General features: G+C 36.2%; 1 protein-coding gene and 1 long non-coding RNA gene across 2 annotated transcripts; both read left to right on the top strand.

Annotated features, from left to right (window-relative positions):
* Positions 1-518: 518 nt before the first annotated feature.
* LOC116305258 (histamine H2 receptor-like) lies at positions 519-10,882 on the top strand. Its single transcript, XM_031715131.2, has 2 exons — positions 519-618; positions 8,848-10,882. Exon 2 carries the CDS (start codon positions 9,276-9,278, stop codon positions 10,287-10,289), a length of 1,014 nt encoding a protein of 337 aa, XP_031570991.1. The 5' UTR covers positions 519-618; positions 8,848-9,275; the 3' UTR covers positions 10,290-10,882.
* A 1,734-nt stretch (positions 10,883-12,616) lies between these two features.
* Positions 12,617-14,326, top strand: LOC116305260 (uncharacterized). Its single transcript, XR_004198149.2, has 3 exons — positions 12,617-12,683; positions 13,362-13,408; positions 14,022-14,326. It is a non-coding gene; the product is annotated as an uncharacterized LOC116305260 (long non-coding RNA).
* Positions 14,327-17,147: the final 2,821 nt, after the last annotated feature.

The following is a 17,147-nucleotide window of genomic DNA, read 5'->3' as shown; positions in this document are numbered from 1 at the left end:
ATTTAAACGAAAACTCTTTGCTAGGGAATAACATCCTAATGCTGAACATAATTCGTCCTTTCATTTGCAGTCATACAGAAGTCTTTCCTATATGGGAAGCCATTTTGATGCTATTTAAACGAAAACTCTTTCCTAGGGAAAGGCATCCTTATGCTGAACATAATTCGTCCTTTCATTTGCAGTCATACAGAACTCTTTCCTATATGGGAAGCCATTTCAATGCTGCCTGCCTATCATTTTATAGCCAATAGACTCGCGTTCCTATGGAAAGCCATTTTAATGCAGGATTCGGGCTAGCCATAACTATACGTCGTTTCGTTCACCGAACTCGTTGAAGGGTTTGTAATGGCACAGCGGGAAATACGACACCTCGTCAGCCTTTTCCAGTAATAAAATGATTAAGAATTGGGAATCGAAAAGAGTCTGACCAATCAAAGAGTCTTACTACTACCTCCTCCCCCTCGTGACGTAAAGCTATACGGTTCTTATAATACTAATACTTCGATGTTCATGTTTCTTTACATAGTGAAGCGCTTGACTAAGAAACGAGTCTCTATACGTTTTACTGAGACACTTGGTTGGCTTCCTGAAGGAATTCTGGATTTTTTCTTGAAAAAGGTAAACTTCTCTGATTATTTTATATAGACAAAACTAAAAATATCGCGAAAGAAAGAAGATAAAAGAACGAAATAGAAAAAGGAAGAGAAAAAAAAAAAAAAAAAAAGAAAAGAAAAGAAAAGAAAAAAAGGATGGAATGGAGAAAGAAAGAATTCTGCTTCAAAACGTCAACAAAAATACACATTTACGTAAAAAACCATTTCAGTGCCACGAAATCGAAAACTTGCCTCTCAAAGCTCCCTGCGTTGCTGCAAATCTCCAAGCATTTCAGATTATGCTCAAGTGAAATTAATCTTCTATTTCCCTTGTCTAAAAGCATTCTAAATACAAGAATGATATCGGTTATCGCTTTTGTGAACAATATTACTGAAAAGTCAAGTCTTGTCAAGTCCAATGTGGAAGCCGTGTTAATTTTTTTCTCGTTTTTTGTTTGTTTGGCTTAAAAATTCTAAATTCTCCCAAGACCTACCATTGCCCCTAAACACCTGAATGTTGTTATCCTAGACTTAATCCTTTTATATATATATATATATGCAGCTAGCGACTGACCTGAAGAGTTTTCTAATCGGGTCCACGAAAAAATCATAGGTTTTTGAAATGAAATTTATGGTAGCCATGAAATAAGAGCTCTGAAAATAATTGAGTATCAAATGGGATTCCGTGGCTTTGGTCCGTAAAGGCTTTGTTTAGGTTCCTTATTTAGCGCAGTTATACATAAATAAATGATATAAGAGAACTGTGTCAGCGAATAGTAGAAATTCCTCTCGATAAAGGTAAAAATCCTCATTTTATAACCCCTTGAAATTTGGACAAAATGCTTCATAAAATCGTAAACATTAAAATAGCGGGGGGGAAAACGCTGATAACTTTGTGGTAAAGGTTTTGATCAATTCTGAAAAATTTCGGAAAATATAATAAGATCCGTGTGATATTATGCTTTAGATTATAGTTTATAATATCGAGTCAATTTTTTTAAATGATTTATTTAGAAGAAAGATGATTAAATTCACTGAATACTATGATTTGGATATTCACGACTAGTGTTACTGGTGGTGCCAAAGAACTTTGTCACAGACGCTTGACAATGCAGATAAATCTTGAATATTTTAGTGCGTGTTAGTGAAATCTTTAAAATAAATATATTTAGATTAAGTCAATGAATCTGAAGCCCCCTCGACGCCAAATTTACCGTCGAATGTACTGTATCTGTCAGGGAGAGCTCAATGTCACATCGATCTGATTAAAAGACTTAAAACATAGTTCGAATAGCCAACTATGATCAAAAACAGTGTCTCGTTTAAAAATAATTATCTTGACCGCCTCTTGGAGTATTTAAAGTTTTGTTTGCTACCGAGTACGCGGATTGTAGATAGGACCAACAACATGGTGGGGGAAATGGTGGATATAGTTTAGAAGTGATTAGTCAATTGAAAAAGTGACGATAAGATCAGCCACTCGAGTGGGAGGTAAACCAAATGAAAAAGAAATGAAAACAAGATGAAAAACGAGGGGTAATCAGAAACTAAACCTGAGTTTCAGTTTCATTTTTAATTTCAATCAATGAAAAATAAGTTAAGGACCATTCTGAGATACTGACGGGATGTTGTAAAAATATTGATAAACACGCCAAGAAAGTATAAAAATGAATAGTTATTAAATCATTATCTAGTACTAAAGTTAAAGACGACGAAGGGTTTTGTAATGAGATGTTTTCCTTTATTGGATTACCGCTTTCGTGGATTCATGGTTCCAATTCTCCTTAGTTACCGTTGCTATGTACCAAAAGTTCAACAAATTCGCTAAATATATCTCAAAATCTAAAATTCTGGGTCTGGTTGCACAAAGGGAGGATAGCACTGTCCAACAGATAAATCTTATCCAGTGGATAAATGTATTGGATAACAGCATCGACTTACCCACTGGATAAGGATTTATCCATCGGATAGTGCTATCCACCCTTTGTACAACCAGACTCTAATCACGGAAAATTGATTATCAATTGCCTCGTATTCCTGTAGTAGTCTAATTGTATTAGCTATTTCATTTCATGGCCAACTCGACCCAGCTTATCCCTCAATCTCGCTGGCTAATACAGTTAGAATCAACTTGGGCATAAAAACGATGGTCTCACGCTACGGGTTCTCGATTTAGTTTTCCTCCATACTTAAAATCAAGATTTAGATTTAGTTATTAACTTTTTTATTGTATTTTATCTGTTTACATAACAGTTTTTTAAGTGCGCGCGCTCTGATTGGCTGAAAAACTATGTTTTTTTACAGAGCGTGCGCCACGCGTCTACCATCTTCCCGCCTTTTTTCAGGGGATGCATACGTGCTACTGCTCCAGTCAGGTGCAACTAGATTAACTTTTTTCATTTGTTTTTTCCTTGCCCACTTAAACCTATTACTTAAAGGCTCAATGATTAGCTCAGATAATGGATAATGTTGACCGGAAACCCTCTTTAAATTAAAGAAAAAGAGAAAGCTGTCATTACTGACAAACAGATTTGTAGTACAGGATAGGAAATGAAAACAAACTTCTCGCTGCGTTATAACTGTGATCACGAATATTCGAATTTCATATAAAGCGAAACGATTACACATTAAGGTATTTATCATATGACCCGCGTACGGCCCTGCTCGCGCGCTCTAATAAAACCATTGGAAAAAGTCACGTGATGGGGGCCGGACGGCTTTGAGCGAGCAGGGCCGTACGAATCCGTACGGCCCTGCTCGAATCCGCGCGCTCTCTCTTTTTTAGCTTTTATTTACTATTTCTTTCTTTCTTTTATTTCTTATTGATTTTTTCGTGAGGGTCATATGATAAAATGCTTATTGACTGAGTTAGGTCGGGCCGTACGGGAAAATATTTGGCTCTCGGTCATTTGTACGGACCTCGCTGCGCTCAGTCCGTACGGCATCACCTCGAGCCAAATATTTTCCCGTACGGCCCTCCCACTCAGTCAATAAGTACATAATACGTAGCAATATCGGTTTTATTTTTATTGACCATTTCATTCTATACTATTCAGTTCGCCTACGTGAACGATTAAGACACCGGATTTTTATTTCGCTCATAGCTAAATAAATGCATTCCGCACTAATGCTTCCTTCCGCACACGTAAGAGCTTTGGTTAAGTGATCTTCAGTCGAAGGAATATTAAGTTTAAAGTGCCTGTGACACCTAACTCAAAATTTTCAGCATTGATTCTGAGTGAAGTAAAAAGTTGAATGGTAAAATATTTTTATATGGTTTGAGTGATGCATCTTGGAGATATCAAGGTTTATACTCTTAATATGTTAATGATGTGACGTCAAAGGAGGCTTTATTGAATATACGAAACTTTTCTGTGGCAGTAAAATAGCCTGTATAAAGCATCATTGCCTTACTTAGGTTTCAAAGAAAGATTCTAGCAAAAACAAATTCTCATGGTAATCCGGGTTTCGATTCCCATGTGATGGCAGATAAAGTGAACTGCCTCTTTTGATACAATACAATACAATACAATACAATACAATACAATACAATACAATACAATACAATACAATACAATACAATACAATACAATACAATACAATACAATACAATACAATACAATACAATACAATACAATACAATACAATACGATACAATACAATACAATACAATACTATTATGTCGTGTTCCCACTTTTTGTCCCGCGATTTTGTATAAGGTTAAATCGTTATATCCTTTGTATTTTTGACTCATTCTTCATGGAATTACACCAAAAGCTGCCTCTTATTCTCGGGCATCTTGTCTATTTTTTAATTTGTTTTTGTCCATCGGGAAATACGATTTTTCTTCGAAAACGCGCGTCTGAGGGGATTCTTCCCGAAGTGTGGGATAAAATTCGAATTTTTATCGAAAATTCCCGAAACTTTACAGGATTAATCTAGACCTAGTTCAGCTCTTTTTCACCCAATACAATGAGTTACACAGTTAATGTAAGCCGAGGGACATTTCCCAACAAGATTTTGGAGAAAGTCTTGATGATGTCTAACACTTTCACAAGACCTGATGAGAACCCTAAGTTTTGAAATGAAGTAAAAAAAGTTCAAACTCCATAAAAACTGGTTAATTCGATAAATATGACAATTCTTTTGCCTCTATTCCAATGGTTAGGTCTCTTTCATGCTCTGCCGAAAGAATCAGCGTGTTGGAGCAAGGATTTTAAGAATTATTTGCGTTTTTCTGCCGAAGGCTCTCGGAGACATGAAAACGGGAAATGTCCCTTAGTGACATTTTTGACTATAACTTTTACAAACCAAAAACAAAGTGCATTCGGGTTTCAGAGCGAATGTTTTAGCACACGAAGAATGATATGATGGCAGTAAATTTCCCATTAAAATCTTTAAATCAGTTTTAGAATTTTTTTCCCGATTGCGCGATGGGACAATTCCCGTTTGCTTTGAAATTGGATATTTATTCGAAAAATATATTTTTTAGAAAGCAAACTTCACATATAAGTAGATATTAGTGTTTACCTACGGTTTCTGTGGAAATTTTTGAGAAAATAGAAGAAACACAAAAGGCGCTATCCTTTGATTTCGCTAGGTGCTGGTTGCCATGGTAACCAGAAAAAGGGAGGGGTAGGGCAATTTTCATCTGGATATTATTTCTATCATTTAGGTCTATCTTTGTGTTTGTTTTCTTCTTTTCTAGCTTCAATTTTAGGATTTTAGGATTTTTTTAAGTTGCATGAATTTTGGGTTTGGAGTAGGTAGGTACTTAAGTATGGTTGCGGGTGACCATTGATTGACAACCTAAATCTAAATGAAAATGACCAATAGTTGGTAAACATAAAGTTCCAGTAATGAAAACTAGTTTGTTTCAATTTTCTTAGTGTCTTATCGGCTGTTAAGGGTTACCTAGGGTGCTTAATGTTGTCATAGCAACGGTAGTTGTAACATAAAATTGTAACATATTTGACTTTATTACGTTACCTAGATGATATTTTGATAACAAGTTTTACGAAAAACCCACGATAAGTATAGTTAAAATAGAGAAAATTGACTCAATTTTGGTGTTCACTCCGGACAATCCAGATTTTCTGGACGTCCATTCCATCGAGCTACTGATTTTCGGTGCCTGTCAGTATGCTATTGTAGGCATCGCGTTTAACAATCTAACCGGCTCATGTGTATGATACTGCATAAAGCAGTATCCTTATTTATGAATAGCATTATTTTCGTAAACTTGTTGCATTTATTTTGAGATTTTCTTCGCAGTAATTCGGCGATAGTTATATGCAGCAATTGGACTTTCCGAAAAAAAGAGAATCTAGTCTAATTTTCTAGTTCCCAGAACTAACTTACAAGTAAATAGAGTTGAAGCCTAATATATACTTGGTGCCTTTTCATTCATTATGATTTAGATTTGAGAATCTAGCGAGCTTGGACAATCGAGGTCGGTGCTTGCCTTTCCCTATCAACACGTACTAGACTATCGAATAAAACCCCGCACTTGTAAACCAAACCATGAAGTTTTCAGGAAGTTTAATTAGAGTTTAAGAGAAAAGAAGAAGCTGATCCAGCAAATGATTTGATTGGTCTCGTTTGATGCTAGTAATCTGCAGGTGTTATATCCCTCAGGGGATGATTAGAATGCGTGATTATATAATAGGGTACATACCCTTTAGCTTAAAAGCTTGGTACCTTCAAATGCTCAAAAGACATTGAAACAGGGTGCATACTGTGGCAATTCCTAATACTACTTAATAATTCTTTATTGACTGTTATTCATGAAACAGTGGAACTGAAAATTCTTGCCGCTTGATCACGTCAAAAATAGCATTTAACCGAAAGAAAACGGCATTTAACTAGAAGGGCGTGTCGTCCTCCCGTGACGTTTTGCGAGTGAATAAACATACCCACTTAACGAATACTGAAATTTACGCTTATTTATAGTAAAAGTAATTTTGGCTTGCATTGACCGTGGTAACTGAATATATATATATATATATTCCCTTATTTATCGAATAAATTAAGAACGGCTACTGAAAATGTTATTAATAGCTAAAGGTGCAGGATCTTTGCCGTTTGTTTGTTCTGCTTTTTCCCAGTCAACCGTCAACTTGAGCTTTGGGATCTTATTCCTCTCTTAGATTGGCAATATTGAATCACCGCTTTGTATATAAGACTTATTGGAACAAAACTAAGGACACGTCCTTTCAAACTAATGTCATATCTTACGGTATCCTGGAGTTGTGCCTTCTTTTCAGCATTGTTATCACGGTCAGTCAAGTCAACGAAAAAAATTCAAAAAACTGCATGATGTTGTTATTTCTTTCATTGGTTTGCATAGAAAGATAGAACGCCAATATCATCAATATAATATAAAAGCAAATAACAGAACGGGAGATAAGGAAAGTATTTTCTACAGGCCACCTCCTAGTCTTGGTAGTTAGTTAGATCTTCCTGGTAATCCAATAGCATATAGGAAAGTGCAAAAAACGTTCAACATGTGTTTGAAATATTAATATTAGATGAATAGGTTTGCTAATTATAATTGAAAGAACAAGTAATGATTGCCGACAAAAGGTTTTAAAAGGTTTTAAGGTTTTTTAAAAAAAATACTCTATTTGCTAAGCCAATCTTTCGAAAAGTAATGCCATAAGTGAAAGGGAAAAAAATAGAAATTAAGTTCTAATCCGATAAAAAAAATTGTTTAGTACATTGATTATTAGTAAGATATGCTAAAAAAATAAAAAATAACGACTAAACAATGGTTTTTATAATTAAAAATGCAAATTAATCATCAGGAGAAATTTCCCTGTCACAGGAGAGAATTCCCATTTGAGGGACATTTCCCGGAGAAATTTCCCTGTCCCGTGGGAAAATTCCCACTTTGGGGACATTTCCCGGGGAAAAATCCCGGTTTCATGGGAAAATTCCCGGTCGGGTGAAAATTCCCACTTGGATGGACCCCAAAGTGGGAAATTTCCCGGGAAATGTCCCCTCCGGCGGGACATTTCCCGTAGACATATTACAATACATACAATACAATACAATACATACAATACAATATATTTTATTTACATTCTTTTTTACATTTTTAAAATAGTAAGCTTCTAATTACAAATTAATCGGTTAATTACATTTTTCTTTTCCCATATTTTTGTTATTAGTTAATTTTTTAGAATGTCATTAACATATTGGGAATATAAACCTTGATATCTCCAAGATGCATCACTCAAACCATAGTTAATCGAGTTCCGCTCCATTAACTATGCCCAAACCATATAGAAATAATTTACTATTCAAAATTTTACTTCATTACAATGCTGAACATTTTGAATTAGGTGTCATAGGCACTTTAACCTTTCGTTCAACTCTCTTGCTCTATTTTCTCAAGGTTTTGATTCACATTTTGGTCTTCGGGTATTCAGTCAACAAAGACAGGTCTCTTTTAGTCTTAATTAATGTGTGTTTTTTTGTTGTTGTTTTTTTTTTTTTTGTTTTTTGTTTTTTTTTTTGTTTTGTTTTGTTTTTGTTTTTTTTGTTTTTGTTGGTTTTGTTGGTTTTTGTTTGTGTTTGTTTTTGTTTTCTTGGTTTGAAGAAATTATATCATTGGACATTGATGCGGCACAAAACGACTCGCGCTTTTATTGACTACAAAGCTACAAAAGAAAAAGCAAATTTGATTTTGGCGGGAAGCCATCCAAATGTCACAATTTCTCGTTTTTTGATTGGTTGGTTTAGTCAATTCTCAATTCTTATTGGTTATTTATTTTACATGTGAAAATGTTTTTACGCGACGCTGATTGGTCGTATTGCTTTTTTCACGTGTGAAATGTAAAGCATAAAGATTTTGATAACAGCAGATGTACTAATGGAATTCTAGTAATATATATAATAGAGATTTTTAACGAGTTTGTATTCTAGCAAACTTACACTGAGGATATATATATCAAGTGGCAGGCGGTGATGTAAAACACGCTTTTCACTTTACTCCTAATTACAAAGATGGCGATATTTCTTTAAAAATATCGAGAGAGAAATTTTTAGGAATTTGAATCATAGAATACAAATATGTTAGTTGTTTGAAAGAAATACGTCTTCTGTGTAGATGTGGTAGGATCGGAAATGTCTGCCAACGTGACATCCTCTTCCCACTTTGATTGGTTCAGCGTGGGAAGCCATTTCAGTGACACCATAATGGTGTTTCTTCACATCGAACAAAATAATAATTGGTATATTTTGATTTCAGATAGTCTACAAGTCGGGAGCTATCTGGTCTAAACAACAACGAGGGACCAATTTACGTTTCTAGAGTTGAGGATGGTTTGATCGCTGCTCAAAAGCTCGAAGCAACTGAGATCTGATCTGATTCAGATCAGCTATCTGGAAACCAAACTGGAAAATACTACACTTAAAAGTCAGAGCTACGAAAACGAGGAACAATACAAGTCTAAGGTTGAGGATTGATTGATCGCTGTTCAAAAGCTCAAAACAACTGAGATCTGATATTCACCTCTGTCTGAAATCTTATCTCTAAAAATCTAAGTCTAAAATACTATATCAAAAACCAGAGCTATAAAAACGAGGAACAATATACGAGTCTAGAGTTGAGAATTGTTTGAATGTAATAGCGTAGATCTGATCAAGATTGTTAAGTCGAAATAATCTCATGCGACAATGATGAACTTATCAAAAACAACATCGAACTTTACGAGGACTTCTGGTCTTCTACCCGTGGAGAAGCAGCTGATGATAGGATTCACAGGGATTCTTATTCCTCTGATTCTAACTGGTAACACCCTGGTGATCGTCTCGTACAAGTCGAACCGCCGGCTTCACACACGTACCTACACGTTCCTGGTCAGCCTGGCTGTGTCTGATCTACTAGTGGGCGGAGTCAATATTCCATTGTGGATTGGCTGCATCGCACATTATGATATTTGCTACAAAGCTATCTTTACCTTCACTGATCTCTTCGGTGCCTTTGCTTCGATACTACATCTAACGGCAATAACGATCGAGCGCTACATCGCGATATGTCAGCCGTATTTCCACGAAACGTTGCCTGCTCGCTACCATAAGGGGACTCTAATATTCGTCTGGGTGTTTTCGTCGACCATGGCGTCGTTGTCCTGGTACAGGCCTTCGGAAACCTTTACACAGGCATACAGTTGTATTGTTTTCGTGGCGGGATTTGTACTTCCAGTTACTATAGTGATATCCATGTATATAGGTATCTTTAGAACTGCAAAATCGTTAATACGTCGTCAACAGAGACCATATTTGCCTGCAGTTGAGGGAGAAGGGAGGCAGCATACGCGTAAGGATCAAAAACTCGCTGTGACAGTAGCTGTAATCTGTGGTCTCTTCATCATCGCATGGCTGCCATTTTTCATCCTTTCGATCATCGCCGCTTTCTGTTACCGTGGCTGTTTTCCCGCCAATGCTACAGACACGCTTCGGATCGTTACGTCAGTCAAGTGGTTACATTATAGCAACAGTATGGTCAATCCTATTGTATACGCTCTTCGTGACGAGGAGATGAGAAATACGTTTTACAGGATTCTACGGTTCAAGGCTTGTAGGAATAAACTGACCATACCCAAAGCGCCATCGAAAACAAATCTGGCTACAAATTATACTTATAACTGTTCAAATAATAACCTTATCGGATCTAAGACACTTTTGTGAGGATAGCTATTATTGTGTCACGTAAGACTACGTCATGTGATGTACATGTCACGCGGTCAACTTATCGAACATTTCATGTCGTGACGTGGTGAACATATCACGTGATACTTTTTGATGCTGTCTTCGGTGACTTCTCTATTTAATACGTGATTGAAATCCTCACTTGCGATTGGTTATGTATCACGTGATGTAGAATCGTGATATGCGATTGGGTATATACATCACATGGTTCACCGTGATGTATACAACACGCGTTTAGAATCGTGACAAGTGATTGGTTATACACCACGTGATATCCATACCACGTGGTATAAACAATCAAACTATATTGTGATATACCACGTGATTGAAGACGACATAAGTAGCTATACATCATTTACATCACTTGAAAAACCATCACGTGGCGACACACAATGTGGCATGTGTCACGCGATATGCCCATGGAAAATGACAAATAGGATTCTTGAGTCCGAGAGTACAAACATTCATTACTTACTTATTTAGGTTGGTCTTTACATGGGACTCTTGCCCTGTTGACCATGCCCTCAATTAGATCTAAACATCTGGCTGTAAAGTTATTAAATAAATAAATAAATAAATAAATAAATAAATGAATGAATGAATGAATAAATGAATAAATGAATGAGTGAGTGAGTGAGTGAGTGAGTGAGTGAGTGAGTGAGTGAGTGAGTGAGTGAGTGAGTGAGTGAGTGAGTGAGTGAGTGAGTGAGTGAGTGAATGAATGAATGGATGAATGAATCATGACAACTTACCGAATAAAGTAACTGAAGGAATGAACACGTACCGGCCAGCACACTGCATGCCCGAGTGGTAACGGATTTGATCAATGACTTGCGTACTGGCTTCCCTATGAAAACGCGTAATAGATTGAGCTTGAATGCGCCATACTTCACTGAACTGTCTTGGGGGTCAAGAGTCTTTTTAAAGACCCATTGCCACTTACCGTGATGCACCGCGGTCACAGATGAATTTCGTGGTCCATGAAATTCAAAGATTCATATATTGAATAATAACTTCATATTAAATCCTTTTCCGACATAGCACTAAGGCACAATAATTACTCTTTTACATTCTTTGACGGCTTTAGGAACTATTTAATAGTTTATTCAAAATGTTGGGATTGTTTTTTCAGTGGAGACACGATTCAAAATGTAAACAAATTGTGATGCATCACGGTAAGTGGCAATGGGTCTTTAAAAAAACCTTATTTTAACCGATGCTGAGGGGAATATCTGTAATTAATTGCCCTTGGTCATGCATATGCATGGTAGTATATTTGTTAATAAATCCAATGAGTAAGATATAGTAGGTTTTTTCTTTGCATTTATGACCAATCATTTAGCAAACGCTCCTAAACTAAATATAAATGCGTCATTTCTCAATGTAACAACAATTATAATAATAGCTTAATCGATCGAAAAGTCACGGAATAAGCCTGAAGCGAGATGACGTTTTACCCCCAACTCTATACCATAATAGTTTTTAAAATTCTTTCATATTAAAATTTTTGATTCCTTAGAGAATACAGGAACAATAGTCATAATTAAAGAACAAAAGCAATGTGAAAAGGATTATGGTCTAGAGACGGGGGTAAAACGTCATCTCGATTCAGGCTTATCGAAGTCATGGAGGGAAAAGCAATTATTTGAATATAGTTGACTAAATATTTATTGTGAAACTACTAGAACCGACTTGCAAGTGCGCATGCTCAGTACCTAGCTAAAAAAGGACTGACGCACCATAGACACTGAAGCAATTTAAAAACCTAGGTCAAAAAAATAGAGAAAATAGGCAATGAAGTAAAGGCACCAATGCTTAACACTGATCTTATATTAATTCCGATTTCAGTAAAAACATGCTCATTCGAAAATTTCATTTTTTTCTTAAAAAATCGAAAAACAATTTTTAGCATTGGATTGTTTGCGTCCGCGTATTTGCGATTTGAAGGTGCAAGGTAGCGCGCGGATAAAACCCCATGGAGCCACCTAATGTTGATTAAGATGAATAGAAAGTAAGATACGATTTTTCGTATTTTTCTAGCATTTTTAGATAAATGTTAAAAAATAAAATTCTACCACTCCTTTTTATTTCGTAGATAAAAGTATTCAGATGTTGATTTTCGTGACATAATTAAAATAGTATTAAAGTCACTAATTAATACCAATTCGCTGAAAGGCGTACTCAAAATAATATAATTTTCGTATGAAATATTAATAATCTCCCCTATATATAGTCGTTTTAATCATGTCTTATTTGCCAAACATCTTAATTTAAAGCATATTGGGGGAAAATTGGATTGGAAACAGACCACCCGGCTTTAACGTGAAATCGAATTCTCTTCCTGAAAAATTCCAACGGGAGGATTATTGAAAGGTAAGGTTTCTTTTTTGCTTTTCAAAATAATAAAAGTATAATATTTGATAGCTGAATGACTGAATTAACCAAAGTTGATAGTTGAATGCCAATGATAATAATAATAATAATAATAATAATAATACGACTATTTTCAAAATTACGCGACCTGTGTAGTTAGAACTTGAAAGGTTTTTTTTGTGTTTTGGCTGCCGTCAATCAAACTTCAGACGATTTGTTTTCATTCAAAAAAGCCCAAAATGATCTTACAAAATGACCGTTTGAATATTACAGAAGGCAAGTTTGCTTCGTTTCAGAATTTTCAAAGCAAGGTTTTCGTAAGAGCAAGCCGTTTTCATATTTGAGTGACGGCAGCCAAAACACAGAAAACGAGACGAGTCGTGAGCAGCGCCGGTCGCGTAATTTTGAAAATAGGCGTGATAATAATATAATAATAAATCGTGATGGAATTTACTGATCAGTAATTCTACTCGGAATTTAAAAGTTGATGTTCGCGCAGGGAGGAAAACCAGAGAACCTGGAGAAAAACCCTCGAAGCAACAGGAAAGAACCAACAAACAACTCTACTCATTTTATTACATAACAAAAGATTTTTTGATTGCGTATACTGGGAAAATTGCTTTAGCGTTGATAGATTGCAATCCAATGTTCAAAAAACATGATTTTTTGGATACGTAGCACAAAAGGAGTACAGAAGTAACACAGGAACGACCGGGGCAAAAAAGGTAAATATAGGATATTTTTTAGAAGGAAAAAAGTTGTCATGAATCTTTGAATCATTCTATCTTGTTACTCGGTACTGACTAGTCAAATCTTCCTTTCTACATCGGAAGAAGCAAGTACCACTTTGTCATATTTCTTTTGGAGAAAGTTCCGCAATAGCTTGCTTTATTGTCAGAACATCATAAAATCTGTAACTACCTCTTGGTTCATAACTTCTGAAAATTCACATTGCTAAAATAAAATTTTAAACACAATGAAGTAACTTAGACGTTATAGAGATAGAGATTGAAGCTGAAAGAATGTAAGAGAGAATTACGAAAAACGCAGCTAAAGAGCGTATGACTGAGACTTCTTACTATCCAGATACTTTTGAAAAAATGATTTTTTACTTCGCGTCCACACATAGCGTTTTCATATCATTTTCACCCGTTCACGTTTTCGAAAAGATGCGTTTTCAAGGCCCATCCCCAAAGTAAAAATTCCGTTTTCAAAAATATCAGGATACTTGTGTAGAGTAGACGGGGCCTGAGTAGCAGGAGGTCGACCGTAATCAATTAAGAATAATTCTGTTTTTCGTTAAATCTCAATTTGAAGAGTTTTAATTTTGACTCACAGCAGTAAACGTGACAGTAAAAAGATTCTGGTTAAAGACTACCGAAATTAACAGTGAATGATGACTTCAAGACAGCGGGAGTCATCGAAATTAAAAACTTAATAATGATAGAGTAGGTCAGTTGATCAAGTTATTGCATTGTCGTCCGACTTGATGAGATTTTTTTTTTTTTTTTTTCTTTTTTACATTGAGTGACAAAATGAGAAAATGAATTTAATGTTTGTCTGGATAGTTCTAGCAGAATATGAATGAATAAATAAAGCCTCGGGATCTGCTCTACTGTGAGTAATAAGGTTTGATCTTTCCGCGTCCGTACTCCGGATTTTCCAGTTTTCCTGCCTTCGCAAATCACCACGGTCTATAGACCCCTTGCATGTGACGCCAAAGCAGCTCGATCTGGGGGACAAAACAAAAGAATTCCAATCTCCTGAGAATTGGAACCTATTGTTTTGCCCCCCAGATTGAGCTGCGTTGCAAAGTGCTGCAAGGGGTCTATTGACCGCGTTCTCATAATGGCTGGCGAGCGCACGAAAATGGGGCCAGCCAGTCATCTTGCAAGGCTGAGCAAGGCAGCTCATTCAAAATAACGGTGGGTAGCGCGATTTCAGGTCAAAAAAAAAATGGTCCAATTTCTATACTTTTCTTCTATAAACGCTTTTCTTGTGGTTTTATATCTTTCACTGTGAACTAATGCCCGAGTGATCTTGTTTTTGTGCACATGTGACCCCTTATGAGAATGATGTCAAACCTCTATTGAGCGGTCATCCTCGGGCAATAGCCAAGTGTGACCACCTAATAGAGGTTCACCGCTTTATAGAGGTCTCATAAGATATTGGTCTTGAGGTGTCTCTTGAAGTTCCTTGTAGATATTCAAGGGATGACAGTTTTTCATTTATGAATTGCATGCATTGTTGTATTATAAAATAACTGTTATAAATCTCGCGTTCTGATTGATTGGGAGCGCGTGCTTTATGTGAGCATACAGCACACGCGCGCACTTTCGGTTGCGTCATTTCTATCCAAAATAACGGTCATTGTAATTTGTATTTTATAAAAGAAAATTATAAAATTGCTCGCTGTGATGTATGGAGTTATAAAGCACTTGGGGATTGGCAGAACACTCGAGAAGTGTCGAGAAAGACTCTGTTACGCATCGTACTTCTCCTAACACTTCTCTCGTGTTCTGTCAACCCCCGCGTGCTTTATAACTTCACACAGCAGGCGCGCACGCTTTCTATTTCTTCACTCTTAATAAATTGTTTAAAAAAACTGGAAATGCGCTTATCGCCGTAATATATTGGCTCATGACTATAATCCTCACAAGGGACTGTTAAAGTAAGTAAAACAGCCCAGTAGTCAAGTGGGAAATATCATTATGGTGACTGCGTCTGCTAATTATGGGGTGACTAAATTGAGTTACAATAGTAGATAGAAGTACAAACGTCGCTGAACGTGTTCAAATACATCTATAATATAAGTATAGGCAAGAACCCTTTTTGAAAAAAATGTGTACTTACCGAATCAAGTTTCTAGAGAATTTTTTCTTCGTTTCTTGTCGTTTTCGTTGTTGTCATTTTTCTTTTCTTTTTTTTCTTTTCTCTTTCTTTTTTTATCCTCAATCCTGTATGGTAGACAAAACAAAATTTAGCTATGAATATTGTTATTGTTTATATAGTCTTGATTTGTCCGAAATCTCCAAAATTTCGATTTTAATGAAAGACATCCAAGGTAAATTTCACTAAACCTGATATTATATTGAATAATCTGTAGTTATCTTTCGTTTTTTTTAAGTAAAATTAACCAGGAATTCAAAGCTTAAAAATTTCGGCCATGTTGTCGAAGAATCCAAACAAAACTGGCCCCTGGGGGTGGTGGTGAGTTGTGTACAAAATTCCTAAGTGGGAGAGTATACTCGCGCAAAGAAAACAATGTAGTGCATTTCGATTCGATTTCACTGCATGGATTTTATTATGGGAGAAATTATCTTCATCTCGAATAAAAAATAATTGAAGATTTTTTCCCCGATCTTATTTTAACCTTTCAGTTTCATTCAAATTGGGCTCCCTGTGACTTGCGTATCGGGAGCTCCGCTTTTAGGCAGTGCCTAAATATATATTAAATTTTTAATTTGATTGAGTTCTAATCACTGGATAATTGCTTATTGAAATGAAACCGCTAAACAACGGATAGCAAGATCTAGAAAAATCGATGGGGGAAAAAACCTTTTAAGCAATCGTGGACAATTGTGGACTAATACTCAAGATATCTTACCACATAGCTTACGACTGGCAATAGATTGACAATTCTTTTTAGTATTTAATGGAAATACCAAGTCAATGTCAAACAACCCACCGTGTCGTATCAAGTTAAATTAAAAGATTTTTTTCTAAAAATTTAATGTAAATCCATTTTGAAAAATACACGAGAGGGAGTATGCCACGTTCGATATCTTAAGAGGAGACTTTAGTCTTAAGGTACTTCATGTATGGTATAAACAAGTGTATCACCAAATACATTTATTGGTAGGAATAAAATAATGCATGATATACCACGTACCTACATTTCGACAATATCAAGAAAACCTTTGTAGAAATGTTACTCAGTTTACTACACAACAACGTTCGTTTAATTTAATCTACAGCCCTATAGGGCACTACCCTGCGAGCAGAGGTCCCGTGGGGGGGGGGGGGGGGGACTCCGGGAAAAAAGTACCGGGGATGCTCGTCGTATCTCTTAGGTGTAAAAATTCGCGATTTGGTATCTTTCCAAGCCCTTTTTTAAAGACTTTCGGTAGCTTTTAGGGGTCCGACATTTCCGACGAGCATCCCCGGTACTTTTTTCCCGGAGTCCCCCCCCCGGGACAGAGGTCCTTTTCAACCTGTCTGATCACAGATTATACATCTACCGCTCCTTTTGAGATTTAATGCTATATCGAAAAAAATCTTTCTAGAGTCTTGGTATCGTGCTAGAATTTAGGCCCTGCCCAAAACGAGGATATTTTTGAAAACGGATTGGATTGGCCTTATGGTCCTAATGGATCTAGGAGTTTTAGCGAGGTATAACTGAGAGAGGTCTAACTGCTACCCTTAAAAATGCTAAAAGTCCAGAAAATTTGGTTTGTTTCCTTT

The sequence above is a fragment of the Actinia tenebrosa genome, unplaced genomic scaffold (genome assembly GCF_029948245.1).
Source record: "Actinia tenebrosa isolate PJP-AT-01 unplaced genomic scaffold, QUT_ActTen_1.0 PGA_scaffold8__29_contigs__length_14323225, whole genome shotgun sequence".
NCBI classification, from domain to species: domain Eukaryota; kingdom Metazoa; phylum Cnidaria; class Anthozoa; order Actiniaria; family Actiniidae; genus Actinia; species Actinia tenebrosa.
This window is presented reverse-complemented; position numbering and strand designations above follow the sequence as displayed.